A 14,245-nucleotide genomic window follows, 5' to 3' on the forward strand; every position below is an offset into this window, starting at 1 on the left:
CAAGAGTTGGGTGGCGAGCTGAGTCGGGTAAGGCCTGATTTTTCTTATGTTGTATAGTGCAAAGCGGCACGACTGGGAGACGGACGCAACATGGTCAGAGAAGGATAGCTGGTCATCAATCATGACACCCGGGTGTCTTGCACTGGTTGGGATGAGAGATGAAGAGGTGATTTTGATGTTGATACTGCGATGGAGAGATTGGTTGGCCGGGATGACCAAGAGTCTTAGAGATGTTTTGTCGAAGGTGGCGTTCCTCCATCCATGTGGATATGTCTGAGAGACGAGCCAAGATCCGTGCTGAGACAATGGGGTCAACTGACAGGAATGACAGCTGTTTTTACCCAGTTATTTACTGTGTGCATTTGTTGTTGGTGCTCAACACATAATTTGAGAGACAGAAACAATCTTTTTTTTGTGTGTGATAGATTTATTAGTGTTTTATCTAATTTTTAACATAGATGTGACTCTTTTTCTTTTACAATGACAATATATTATATTGATTTATAGCTTTAAAAAATATTTTGTCCAGAAGAGGGTGTAGTATATTAACTAGTACCACAATGTAAAATGTAGAAGTTATCAACCAAAATTCATGTTGCTGTTTGTTGTGCTGGTAGTAGTTTGGTGTCAGTTCCATCCAGTATGCATCATATATTACTGCTTTATTATGAAAAAATATGAATATTTTTGTCTCTGTTAAGTTTGTTTTGTATGTGCTAGTATAAGTGTTCAAAACCAAAATGAGAAAAAAGAGGCAAGGAGGAGACACATTTTGCCCACCACAGGGAGTATATATTTATGATGCAATATTTCAAAGGTTAACAGTATCTCAACATGAAGAGAAGTAGAAAGAGAAGGACAACCACAATGGTTGAAATCAGATAGATTAAAATGTCTTCATTTCTGATTCCAGTGCTGCAGTTTACAGGTAGGGTTACATATAGCACTTTTTTTTTTTAGAGAAACAATAAAAAACTAAAATTTGATTGACATTTTCACATAAAACTTAACTCACATAGAACTAAAAGACGCACTCGGCTTCATGAACATGGGAATATCCTGGTCTTGATCGTATCCCTGTGTGGAACATGTCACTTTCTGGCCATAAGTAGACCTGCTGTTATTACATTTGATTTCTTTTTCAACTGAGTCTGGCTCCTTCTCGAGGGACGTATATAATTCATAATCATTATATAACTTCACTAACATTAAAAAAAAAAAAATACTACACTCTGCTCAAAATTTGATCATAAAAAGGTGTGCCAAAATTCCATCCAAAAGACTCAAACCCTTAATGACCCATTTAGTACAGTATGATTATGTTACAACTCCTGCCTGAGTCCTGTTCATTTTGGCCAGTCTGTCCCTGCCTCCTGCCACTTTTCCATCAGCCACCAGATGTCCCTGAACTTCCCTCTCTGTTCCCTTTCACGTGACCACCCTGCCCATCCGCACGCTTGTTTCCTCTTGTCTTCAGCCCTGCAGTCACCTGAGCATTCCACATCTGCACCTCATTCACTAATCAACCCAGGACTATATATGCCAGTTCGCTCCCGTTGTTCTCTGTTGCATCATCTGTTCATGCTTCTGCTCATGTTCCCTTATGGTTTCCCCATGTTCCAGTTACCAGTGTGTTTGTTCCTGTGCCTCAGACTTCCTGTGTTCCTGCCTGCCATCTTGTCCATCTGACTGTAAGCCTGTTTTCGCCTTATTAAAATATTGTCACTGAATCTTCCTGCCTGTGAGTCTGCATTTGGGTCGCTCCCCTGTGTCCGTGGCTCGGCTGTAGCAAGTTAGACAGGTCTCGTTAACTCTCTCCTAGCCTTGCATAATGTGCGCAGACGTTTAATGTTGTTTAAGGTGCTAAAAGTGTACTCGTACCATTTTCTTTTATCACTAGGTGCAGGCTTTGGAATGTGTAGTGTCGCGGTATCTTAGGCAGAATCTAGAAGACGTGGATTTTTTCGACCCCTCACTTGCACTTTTTCTTGAATCCCTTGCCCAAGATGATTCACCAAGGTTACACTGGCATGCCAGTCTTTGATGCTGACCACCACCTCTCTATGCAGACAACCCACTACTCTGTGCAGACAGCAACTCCTCCAATCTCACTGCTTTGTTAGAAACTATAGATTGAATTCAGTGAAATTTCAGGCTACAATGTAAACTGGTCAAAGTCAGCTTTGTCAGTGGATAAGAGGATCACTGATATCCCTGGGGTTAAGTACTTCCAACTGTAATGCACACATTGAAAAGTGAATAAGTCTTTCTGACAGTTGGTGTTTTATTTGACTTAGTTTTCAACAAAATCAGAACGGAACATGATAGCAGGGAGAAACAGAACATAGTCTGCAAAGGATGAAACTACAACAAAATCACAAGGAAGTCAGTTAATAACAAAAATTTTAATTTGTTAAATAACATATGACTGCATCCAAAATACACAAGTCCAGTCACTCAGGCTACATTCAGGAGAGTTCATGTTGGATGCACATGACCTCTTACTGTACCTGTAATAAGACTCCAAGTTCTTCTCAGACAGCTTTAAAGGACCAAAGACTCATCTCTGCAGTGTGCATAGCAGGAAAAAACCAGACTCGGATTAAAAAAAAAAAAAAAAATCCACTCTCTTAATTGAATGGCAAAAAAATGTATAATTTTGAAAAAAGCCCCTGGTAACAAAACCTTTCAAAACACCTTGGACCGACCTGCTAATACATGTGTTCAATAGTGGGAGAGTGGGAACTTGATGCTCTACGTCCAGGAAATGAAAGACAGTTCAGTCAGGACACTCATCAGTTTGTTAAGCATCTGTGTGTCTGTTTTTTTTTTTTTTTTTTGGTCGTTTGAGATTAAAACCTTCGGAGCTCTGCTGCTGTTGAATCTACATCCTCATCAAAACACTTCCCCCTCAGGTCTCAGAAAAAATGACTTCAGAGGCACAATGGAGAACCAACAGGTCTCAGACCAGTAAAATGTCACTTTATCTGTGTTCTGTCCCAGATGCTTCAGTATCATCACGTTGCACCATGGGGGTCAGGAGTCAAAATCTGGGGGACGAGGAGTTTGACTCCTTGCCTGTCTGTTCACGTGTGCTGTCAAACATCAGCTGTTTCCTAATGAACACTATCTAGAGGAAAAGGAGAGCTGCATTAATGCAAACTTTTATCTTAACCAACAATCTTCACACATTCAACTTCCACAATCCTATTCTTCCTTCCTATGGTCCAATAAGCAGCAAGTCACAATCTGTGGCGATGAGACCAGAGACAGCACTTTGTGGTTTGCATAGCACAGCGTCTTGCAGTAGTAGTTGCGAGGCCTTATTGTAGTAACAAATAGTGTTTTTTTCAAGGGCACAATTTGAGATGCATCAGGTGATTTGGCTCATTATAGAGAATTACTGAGGTTTAATCTGTGTGGAAACTGATTAGACATTTTGACCTGAAGTGTCTCTTGCTGAACTCTGCCTGAAGGAGGAGTTTGATAATCAGTTCGGTCAGCGCCTCAGATTCTCTGCATATCACATCACCTTCACCCTGAACCGCAGTTTCCCTCCTCTGCTGCTGTTTTTATTCATTTATCTTTAGCACTTTTTTAAGCACGATCTCCTCTACTCTACCTCTTCATTCAACATGTTCATTCCAGTTTCACAGTATGTTTTTTCAGGCTGCTGTGAGATCTGAATACACCTGATCAAGAAATGACCTACTGTTGCCCTCAATGTAGGTCACTGTAGATAAGATGGTCAGTGATACATAGACATTAAAATCTTTACCAGATCTTCAAAAAGATGTTGCTTTTTATCACATAGTTTTTTTTTTTTTCAAAACACAGATAGTGGTCACTGAAGAAACGACATCTCATTTATCAGAGGAAGAGGATGTGGTATTTATCTTTGAGTATATACTACTTCAGAGACTTTGACAGAGCAAGATATTGACAAAGCAGAAGAGAGTGAGAGAGAGAAAGATGATGGCTGAATTCAGATGGATTAAACCTTCTTTATTTCTGGTCCTGGTGCTTCGGTTTGCAGGTAAGGATACATGGAACACACACAACATAAAGAAACATTAGAAAGGTGCACTAATATTGCCAAGGGTACTTTATAAGGTAATCTTCATTCATCTAAGGCAACTTAGTGTGCTGTTTTTAACATGGTGTGTTTAGTTGACCTCAGGAACCAAAGGTGAAAAGCATTTGCAAATTTCTATGCCATCTAAAGTTCCCCTCACATTAAGTCCTTTTCTTATTTCAATTCATTTTTTCATATTTCTCTCTTTCTCAACAGTAGCAGCAGCTGGACAAAATACTCTACGCTTCAATGTCAGAGTTGGAGGTGAGGTCGCGTTGCCTTGTCAAAGTGTGAGAGATGATCAGGTTAAATGTAACGGTACTGCCTGGCTCTTCGATGAATCACGAAAGTCCATAACACTGTTTGAATATGGAAAGATTCACGACGAAGCCAAATCTAAATCAGACAGACTGAGTGTTACAGAGAATTGTTCTCTGGTGATAAAGAAGGTCACGGTTCAGGATGTTGGTCGCTACACCTGCAGACAGTTCGACCAATCAGGACAACGACAAGGTCAAGATGCTACTTTCCCTCTGTCTGTTGTTACCAGTGAGTATTTCCATCCTAATGTTGTTCAGCTCAAACCGTCTTGTTACAACAAAATACTGAAACATCAGAATAATTATAATTACAGTGATGAAGTTTTACTCTTGTTGTCTTTCTTTTTTTCAAGGATTTGAAGTTAAAATATCAGACCCATTTTTGTCATCTATTTTCATAAAGGTCACACGGAGTGATTTGTCACAGTGCACTTTGTTGCATTTTGATTTTGTATTTGTTCAGGCGAAGCTGCAATAACAGGAAAACCAACAACGACAATTAAGATAACAAGAACCAAAGTAATGACATCGGAGGCGACAAACGACGCAGGATCAATAAACAACAACAGTCCACAAGGTAACGACTGAACCTCTCTCTCTCTCCTCTTTTTAAAGTCTAAAGTGTGGATGTCAGAGCGACACCTGGCTGTGGGAGGAGACACTGTGCGTCTCATGAAGGAAAAACAATTCCAGCTGATAGTGACAGACGCTTGATATATTTGTCAGTCGAAACATTCGAGATATAGGGACAGTGAATGACCATGTTATTAAGCAGCTCACCATCACAGCATCGGTGACTACGTCCGTCACTTCTGAATTCTCTTCACAGGTTGTTGGTGGTGGTACATCATTGTCTCCGTGGTTTTAGCAGCACTCATAATATCCATTGTGCTCATCATTTGGAAGAAAACTATAGGTGAGAACGTTTGCAGTTGAAACTTCTACAAGCTAGAAGTTTTGATAAATCTGAAATATCACTGTTGAAGCTAAACTCGACTCTCTTGTGTGTTTTAAGGGAACAAAACACAGACGGAGGAAGACATGGTGAGTTTTAAATTTGAACGATCAAATTTTTATGCAATTGTGATTTTAGAAAATGAAATACGGGCATGTCGTTTTTGTTATTCACTATTAACTGTGAAGCTCTACACATGAAAGAGTTCATTGTATACAAAGTAAGCGGTTGCAGCAGAGATGGTCAGAGGATTCATTGTTCGGAGCATAAGCAACACAATACAACAGCCTCCAGAATGACCAGAGAGTTGAGACAGTGTAATCAACTAACTCTTACATTGGCTCCATTTGTTGTGGGGCTGCTGTGTTGGATAGCACTGCACAGATGTTGAAGATGTTCCACCACTCATCCATCACATTATCTTTATCTAAAAATTACAGATATTTTGCATTTGTTGCATTACATTGCGTAAGTGTTGCTTGTGCTCTGTCCGCTGAAAGCTGCTCTCAGGAAAAACAATGACTGGAAAACAGTCATTGTGTGAAACACAGTGACTCCTGAATGTAATTTTGCTCTGCAAGAATGAAGAAGAAGAGGGAATTATGATGCAACTAGAACTGAACTGAATGAAATAGGTGTGAGAGGGAGTTGGTATTAATCCACGTGTTACAGAGCAGCCATTATGTTTCCTTCACCGTGTAGGCTGATCCTGACGGTGGCGTTTCCTATGCCACCATCAGCTACGCCAGGAAGACCGACAGGGAAGCCCGGGTAAGCTGTCTGATGGGTCATACCACACGATGAATCCCAGTGTTTTTTCTTTTTTGGCAACTCCTTCACCTTTCCTATACATAGTAGCGCCACCATCAGACCGACATGTCAACATGTGTGTGTAATTCATGTGTTGCACTTGTTCCTTCCAGGTTCAAGGTGATGCAGTGATCTACAGCACTGTGGAAGCTCCCTCCTCTTCAGCTGGAGCCTCCACTGCTCCCAGCAGCATCTACGCCACCGTCAACAAACCAAACAAATAACATGTTACTTTTTAAATGCAACATGTTGCTTTAATAACAATTGCATGAATATTTAGATCATAGATTTAAAATTTAAAGCGTCATAATAAGGATGATCTTAATAGTTGCTCATGTTGTTTCTTTTCTTGTCTTAGTTTTGGTAAAATGACTATGAATACAGTTACAAAATATTAAAGCAATGCATTATAATTAGCGGACCATGGCTGTCTGTTGGTGTGGACGCATGGTCTGAAGGTGTGAATCTTACTTGATGTTCCTTTGATTCAGCCTCGTGAAAAAATTTCTTGTTGTCTGCAGCTTTTAAGTATCAGCTTTATGACACGTGTAGCCATTGAGGGAGTTGAGACGCCCTCTACAGGTGGAGTGTGAAAAAAGGGGAACAGACATATTGGTTATCAACTGTACTAATACTGTGCCCCCCCCCCCCACACACACACACACATTGTAAAATTCTTTGTTTTTGTTGATCATTTAACTGAATGTTGTTTTCTGTTCATTAAATTGAGACTGATATTTTTGTTTTGAGTGTTTTTCTGTGTATTAGTTATTGGTAACTAACGGACAGACAAACCAAACCACAAGCTCGTGTCCACAGACATAACCTGCTGGCTGAAGGTAAAGACACAGAATTGCCTGCAGGACTGCAATTTTTTTTTCTTTTTCTGTTTTTTAATTAAAGTCGACTCAAACCTTTTCGGAGCCTGAACTAATTTTCAGGGAAAATCGAGTTCTGTAGGAAATTGTCTCTTGCTCAGGATCAGACATCTCACCTCAAATACCTGTTTGTCTTTTGATTTAAGCAGTTGACTGTTTCTACCAGCGCTGTAGCTTTAAAGCTGTAGATAAAATACCATGTTCTACTCTCATGTATTTGAACAAATCTGTGTATTTCTGCAGGTTGTTCTTCACCACAGAAAGACTTCCTGTCTCACGCTACCAGAACATTAAGGCTTCATCTTCTTTCTGTCTGAGGAAACATTCGTTCATCAGACACTGACAGAGAGATTGCAGAATGAATGAATGTCATTCATTCTGTCGTAATTTCTGATGCTGCTGCTTCATATGACGTGAAAAACAACGTAAAGATTAATACGACAGTTATTATATCTAGAATGTTTAACTGATTCTTTATTTGACTGAGGAAACCAATAATTCCTTTTAGTTTTTGTGGTTGTGAATGTTTGTGTTTAGAGTTTTCATCATTTGTATCTAAAACTTCATTCACACTGTGTTTCTAAAAGTCAATCGTATTTCAAAAAAAAACCTCCATAGTATCTCTCTTTTTTTTGCTGCACAGCTGTAAGTGAACAATACTTGTGTTCCATCGCTTTCACAGATGGCGATGAAGTTGCTCTCTCCAGGAAATTTGCATTATTTTACAATCAAATTCCCACAGAAGAGAATCATGACTTTGTTTTTGAGCTTTTGGTTGAGCGCCTTTTTTATGTGTTGATGTGGAAAAAGATGTGCCAATGTAATATTAGAAGTGTTTCAGATGCTACCATTTGGTAACATATGGTAACATTTGGAAATATTGTATGCTAACTAGATGACTTTACCACTAATTTGATCACTTTTGTACATTATTCTATATTGCATTAACTGCAGATTTTCATTACATTTCACCACTCCCTCTATACTGAACTGAAGTCCTGTGTCTGATTATGTTTTTTAGATTTTAGACTTTTGCAAGATTGGGCGAATTTTGCCCTTCAGGTTATTGTCCGTTTCAAAGTATAAAATGACACGCTGATAATTAAGTGTATGTGTCTTCTTTTTTAACAGTTCTTCTGAAATCTTCTGGCCAACGTTTAAGACATCTAAGGTGAGGAGCCGATGATGAGGGGCCACCGATGAGGAGTGGGCCATGGAAGAAGGATGGTTTGCTGCAGCTGCTATGAGGATGGAGATTAGATGATTTTAGCAAAACCTTAGGTTAAATATACCTGAATCTGGAAGGTCAAGCTGGTGTTAGTTAATGTTCTGTTAATTTTAGAAAAAAAACAAAAACAAACCTCGTGAAAAAGAAATGTACTTCCCTAGGAATTACAATATGTGACACATTTACTGAATAGTATCATCAGAAGAAATGATAAAAGACAATGTACAAAAATAGCCATCAAAATACAGTAAGGTCAATCATGAAGAAATTAAAATAAAAAAGAATATGGCATAGAGTGATGGTAAATCTGCAGAGAGCTGAGCGTACTTGCAAACTGAGTTTTCCTGTGAGAATGAGACGAATGAGGGCCGACCAGCTGAAGCTTTCTTTTATTTCAAACACAATGGCAATGCATTTCTACTTCTCACCAGAGGGTAGCACCAGAGATCCTTCACAATATGTGGTGGTCACCGCCTGTACACTCACCCACCCTACACCATATGACCAATAGTATGCGGACACCCCAACACACGCGCATACACACACACAGTCCCCAAATCCTAATCAGACCAAGTCCTGTGAACTAAATTTTAGCTTAAACTTGTTTTATTGCAACAATAATGCATACGCAGATGTCCAAAGTAAAAATACTCACTTCGAAGAATAGAGTATTCCTGATCTTGGGTGACTACATCTTCAGTTTGGGGAATTTTGATGCTTTCAAATGAGATGAAGGGAAGGGAAGGGGAGAGGGGAATGAAAAAAGGAAAGAAAGTGAAAAATAAGTAGTGAACGCATAAAGAAAAGAAAGAAGGAAGAGGAAAATATTGAAAAATGAAGGAAGGAAAGTGAAAAGAGTTATAGGGACAGTGAGGAAAAAAGGGAGTGAAAAAAGTGGTGAAAATGATTTTTAAAAAAGATTAGATATTAGTGACATTTTATACATTTACCTGCAAAGCGTCACAGTGCAACACAGGGTGTATCTCACAACTGAAACTACACCTCCCAGATAAATAAAGTGAGTAAAATGTACAATATTTATCTCTGATATGAAAAAATACAGAGTAAGTAAGTTTCGGAACATTTGTAAGCAAGCAAAGTATTTTAGGATATCCAACTAGTTACTTCCCACCTCTGCCAATGCCCATCCTTATCAGAAATATGTCTGACAGAGAACATACATTATGCCAAATAAAAATTCATATTAAAAGATCTTGAGCAGTATGTTTTTGACCAGATTCACTTTAACATCATGTAAAATTGGTCTTTAGCATTACAATATGGCTTTGAGGGAGAAAGGAATAAACACCGTGTCTATAAATCATCCATAAATGAGGATATTATTGACTGTCAGTTGTAACTTGCGAGATAGAAGCAACGGTTTGTAATCACTTCCCTTGGTGGAAATCTTGAGGCAGACATGACATGAACATACATTTACTCTGTGTGAGAAGTCTACACTCACATATTTTCTGTCTCGCACACACACACACACACACACACACTCACATAGGCGTTTAGTAACAGTAATTAGTGTGTGTGTTGAGCATGAATAAATTGCAGTTGGAGGGGGGTTGTTAATGCAGTTAAGGACAAAGGGCTGTCAAACAAACTGATTCTGCTTCACTGGAACTCCCCTACAGGACACATTCCAGACACAAGAAGGCCTGTCTCCAACACGAGGCTGACAGGGGATTAAGATGAGGAAATTAATTTAAACATATATATTGTTTACTTACTTACTTACTTACTTACTGATTGAGGTACAAAACAAAAACAAAAAAAAGACCAGCCTGAGTCTGCTCTTTAAAGCTTCTGTGTCATTTACCATCAACTCCCTGAAGCCCATTCAAGCCCAGGTTCTGTTTTATTTGCAGATCACAAGTTATAGGATTAGAGGGAACTTTAGAGTTGAATCCCTCCTTGTGGGCTTTTATTTTTATTTCTGATGAAACGCAAATGAATGTCTAGGTTTTTTTCTTGTAGCTGAGATATGGCAAGCACCACACTTTACCTCAACAAACCCAACTGACACCCAACTGACACCCGTGCATGAGAGTAATTACATCATTAAGCATACAAATGGGCTAATTTACCTTTTTTTTTTTTCTCTAATCATCCATAAGACCGTGACCCAATTTCAGTACCCAATCACAACTTGGAGAAAATCTCCTGAGCCAGTGGGATGCTGGGAGCCACCCACCTGCATGCATAATAATAAGAGGCAGAATAATAACACAAGGGGGGACACTTGGAAAAGCCGCAGCTTGCTCAGTGTGCTTTGGAGATTACTTTGCCTCTCTGAAAACCTTCACCATGGTCGACGCCTTCTGTGCCACTTGGAAGCTGGTTGACAGTGAGAATTTCGATGAGTATATGAAAGCACTTGGTGAGTAGTAGCCTTTTTTTTTCTTTCTGATTTTAGTATGTTCAGTTTTGATTCTTTTCACACACTAAATGCAATAAATCAAAATTTCCTCTGCACCATGTCAGACCCCTTTAGATCAGTTTTTTGTTCCCACAACAAATGAAATGTTCAGAGGTTGCTGTAGATCAGGACGTTAACAACCATATTTCACCCCTGTCCCCTGCTCAGGTGTGGGCTTTGCCACCCGGCAGGTTGGTAATGTGACCAAGCCGACCGTAATCATCAGCCAGGAGGGCGACAAGGTGGTGATTCGCACCCAGAGCACCTTCAAAAACACAGACATCTCCTTCAAGCTGGGAGAGGAGTTTGACGAGACCACCGCTGATGACAGGAACTGCAAAGTAAGTTGACAGAAAAAAGAGACAAAAAATATCTAAAGACTTGTGCCGTACATGAGAAGATTTTTTATAAATTTTTATATGCATTAAATCACAAATTTTAACCACTGACCAGTCCAGAGACGGAGAGGTGGTTTCCAAGAAGTGGCTCTCAATATTAGAATTGGTTTAACTGTGTTTTTCATTTGAAATAATCCCAATTATAAATTGCACCAAAATAATATTATTTAATCCAAGACTTCATTGTTATCACTATTCTCTAGAGTTTAGAGTAGATAATAAATTAAAAAGTACTTTTTCCAATTGAAGTTCTGTCTTCAAACTTAAGAGTCGGGGGTCTTCCTTTGTTTCTTGTGGATCACTGACAAGGACTGATATCTTGAGACCTCCGGCAATAGACCACCATTTGGTAGCCGCAGCATCTTAATTCACAAATTTTCCCCCTCACTTGTTAAAAACGTTTTCCTCTTTTGTCTTTCAGTCCACAGTGACTCTGGAGGGAGACAAGTTGGTCCATGTCCAGAAGTGGGACGGCAAAGAGACCAAGTTTGTCAGAGAAATCAAGGATGGCAAGATGGTCATGGTAAGACAAATGGACCCAAATCACACACACATCTTATTCCTGTCTCGTTTGATTTTATCAATACATGTCTTAAATGAAGTGCATTTAGTAACAAAGTAGAAAGGGACACTCAAACCGTGCAAGTGTAATTGTGTGGCCACATGGCCACAAGTGACAGTTGGGTTGCCCTGAGAAAGATAAGGTAAAGTAAAATCATCATTTTGGAAATTTGTTGTGCATCATTGGAATATAGCACCAATGACTGCAAGGTTTTATAAAGCATGGATGGTGTTTCAGGAGCTCAGGCTACTTACAGAGCAAATTAGCAGACGGTAATATCAATTATCAGATTCACTGGAAGCACTGAAATAATATACAAAGCGAAAATGTCACAGAAAAATATAAAACTTCACGGTTATAAACTTTGCTTTCTTCGCGCTGTGAGGACTGTGTGCAGCTTGTTAGACATTATTCAGGTATCATTTGTGTGTGGAAAACTTTTTTGCAGGTCGTCCCTTTGGGATCCATGCAAAAATAACACTTTTCTGAAAGTTTATTATCTTCCTGAAGCTCCAAAAAATGCAGCTAAGAATCTTTTATGAATCTGTTACGCCTTTTCACTGACCTTGCTTGTGTTGAATAAAGTACATGACCAACCTGCCAGAAGCTGCCTCACTAGTTGTGGCTGTTAAAGGTTCTCCACCTAACCACAGCACTGACCCGTTAAGAAAAGAAACGTGTTGGTGTAATGAAGGATTTGGGAGCATTCAATTCCCTGTCATGGTAACTGTCTTCTCTCCCCTGCAGAATTTGACCTTTGAAGACATCCATGCAGTGCGTACCTACGAGAAGGCATGAGTGCTCCGACTGACAGTGTCCCAAAACCAGCCAAGAAGTGTTGAATTTATAATTATTATTGACTGACTGTATGCTTCTCTTTGCACTTCATCCTCCTCCACATGTTCGTGACCTGCAGGCTGCACGTTTTGTAAGAATTTTTTTTTTATATATGAATACATTTCTGTCGTGATGGACGGATCGTCTTTGCAACCCTGTGTGAAGCATGAAATAAAAAACACAGAGAGTAAATGTTTGTCTCTTCTCTGATGTACTGAGAGTTACGTTATTTAACACAGGCGATGAGAGAAAAGATATTCCTAAGCTAGAAGAATTCTGTTTAACCCTCATACATTGAATCTGGTCCAAACCTTGACCTCTGACCTTTCTATAGAGGAGAGGAGCAGAAAAGACTTTGTCTGCATGAGGCCATAACGTGTCTCTGTATTATGACTAAAACACATTGTTCTCTAGTTGCACAATATAAACAAATACTTGGCAGTCTGATTATGAAATGGACTGTGCGTGTTTTAGAGCATTTCTGAGAATCAGGGGAGTCACTTTACAAAAAAACCCAACTCCATTTCCTTCCCCAGCTACAAAACAAGATGCATAATAAGACTATTTTCTGGAACAAGTATCCCCTCAGAGTAAACAATTTGTGTCTGATTGTCCCCTGATGTTATTTTATCTGATTTTAAGTCCTCAAAAGACTCATTGATCCTAGATACAGAGGTATGCTTTGGCATTCAAGAACTGTACGTACAGGGTATGTTCAACCGAAACATATTTTATCGCTTACCTCTAGTGGTGTCTGGCCGTGCTAACAGTTTTGGTTTGAGATATTCAGTAGCAGTCTGTCTTCTCAAGAACAGTACCCCCGTTACTCTGAATAACCCACAGAACTCACTGTAGTAAGAAGAAAGAAAGAAATAGTCCCTGCGAAATCCGTTGATAGCGAGGTCCAGAGGAAAAAGGGCACTGATTATGGAGAGACACGTTTCTATTGAGTTTTTTTCGAAGCAGCTACTTTAATAACAGCAATATTGTCATAAGGACAATGTGTCAATTGATGAAATGACAATGTGACAATGTTAAGGTGGTCACTTGTAGTGATGAACCTACAGAGAATTATCAGCTGACTCGGCAGCTCCCCCTCAGCTTCACGGAGCTTTATAGTGAGTTTCAGCTCGTCGGCTTTACTATGTTGGTTCACTCTCACCACTCTCATAGTCATAGCAGGCAGCTGTTCTCAGAGAAAAAGGTCTAAAAACCTGCCGCACCCTACCTGCTCAGCACCAAACAACAGACAGAACCAGTTAGAGACCAGCTGATGAACACAGCGGAGCATTTAGCAGCTAAAGAGCCAGATATTTCCATCATGAGCTGGTGGAGACCAAAAACCGAGCTAAAAGAGCATGAATCATCCTGATGGACACAAGCACCACTCCAAATGAATAATAATGTTGCTTTGTGACTGCTGGATGAGTGAATAAGCAACTCTTTGTTCACCAAATTAACTTTAAAGGTGATGATACTGTACGTCAATGTTGTGCTTCTTTCTGCCCACCCCTCATGACCAAAAAAAAAAAAAAAAAAATCTGCTATTGCCGGTTTAAATGTAATTTTTTTCAAAGCTGTGAGCACCACCAATGAAATAGAGGTATATCAAAGTTTTACTTTATTTATTTATCCATCTTTAAGACCTTTAAGTTAGCTTATATTGTGCTCATGTGTATATATATATTTCTAAATACAGCGTGTCTTATCAAAGGGATTCACAATAATTACATTTAAATAACAGAAAAACTGGA

The 14,245-nt window shown here is 39.3% G+C and overlaps 2 protein-coding genes across 7 annotated transcripts; both read left to right on the plus strand.

Annotated features, from left to right (window-relative positions):
- Nucleotides 1-1,583: 1,583 nt before the first annotated feature.
- Nucleotides 1,584-6,718, plus strand: LOC120789144. 6 transcript variants are annotated; one of them, XM_040125675.1, is made up of 9 exons: nucleotides 1,584-1,691; nucleotides 3,657-3,725; nucleotides 3,838-4,036; nucleotides 4,292-4,624; nucleotides 4,859-4,972; nucleotides 5,225-5,311; nucleotides 5,411-5,439; nucleotides 6,053-6,121; nucleotides 6,274-6,718. In XM_040125675.1, exons 3-9 carry the CDS (start codon nucleotides 3,973-3,975, stop codon nucleotides 6,382-6,384), a joined length of 807 nt encoding a protein of 268 aa, XP_039981609.1. In that variant the 5' UTR covers nucleotides 1,584-1,691; nucleotides 3,657-3,725; nucleotides 3,838-3,972; the 3' UTR covers nucleotides 6,385-6,718. The 6 variants fall into 6 exon arrangements, with proteins under 6 accessions (XP_039981609.1, XP_039981608.1, XP_039981613.1 ...); XM_040125674.1 differs by having other exon boundaries at nucleotides 3,670-3,725; XM_040125679.1 differs by having other exon boundaries at nucleotides 3,670-3,725; nucleotides 4,292-4,339.
- Nucleotides 6,719-10,564: 3,846 nt separating this feature from the next.
- On the plus strand, nucleotides 10,565-12,452 carry LOC120788974 (fatty acid-binding protein, brain). Its single transcript, XM_040125327.1, has 4 exons — nucleotides 10,565-10,655; nucleotides 10,863-11,035; nucleotides 11,514-11,615; nucleotides 12,402-12,452. Exons 1-4 carry the CDS (start codon nucleotides 10,583-10,585, stop codon nucleotides 12,450-12,452), a joined length of 399 nt encoding a protein of 132 aa, XP_039981261.1. The 5' UTR covers nucleotides 10,565-10,582.
- Nucleotides 12,453-14,245: the final 1,793 nt, after the last annotated feature.

Source organism: Xiphias gladius, chromosome 4 (assembly GCF_016859285.1).
Source record: "Xiphias gladius isolate SHS-SW01 ecotype Sanya breed wild chromosome 4, ASM1685928v1, whole genome shotgun sequence".
Lineage (NCBI taxonomy): Eukaryota > Metazoa > Chordata > Actinopteri > Istiophoriformes > Xiphiidae > Xiphias > Xiphias gladius.

Excerpts from the sequence above, each read along its gene's own strand:
- LOC120789144 (XM_040125675.1), top strand. The coding sequence starts at position 3,973 with ATGATGGCTGAATTCAGATGGATTAAACCTTCTTTATTTCTGGTCCTG. Across the intron at positions 4,037-4,291 it reads CCTGGTGCTTCGGTTTGCAG|TAGCAGCAGCTGGACAAAAT; the intron begins GTAAGGATACAT and ends CTTTCTCAACAG. Across the intron at positions 4,625-4,858 it reads CCCTCTGTCTGTTGTTACCA|GCGAAGCTGCAATAACAGGA; the intron begins GTGAGTATTTCC and ends GTATTTGTTCAG.
- LOC120788974 (XM_040125327.1), top strand. The coding sequence starts at position 10,583 with ATGGTCGACGCCTTCTGTGCCACTTGGAAGCTGGTTGACAGTGAGAAT. Across the intron at positions 10,656-10,862 it reads TGAGTATATGAAAGCACTTG|GTGTGGGCTTTGCCACCCGG; the intron begins GTGAGTAGTAGC and ends TCCCCTGCTCAG. Across the intron at positions 11,036-11,513 it reads CTGATGACAGGAACTGCAAA|TCCACAGTGACTCTGGAGGG; the intron begins GTAAGTTGACAG and ends TTTGTCTTTCAG.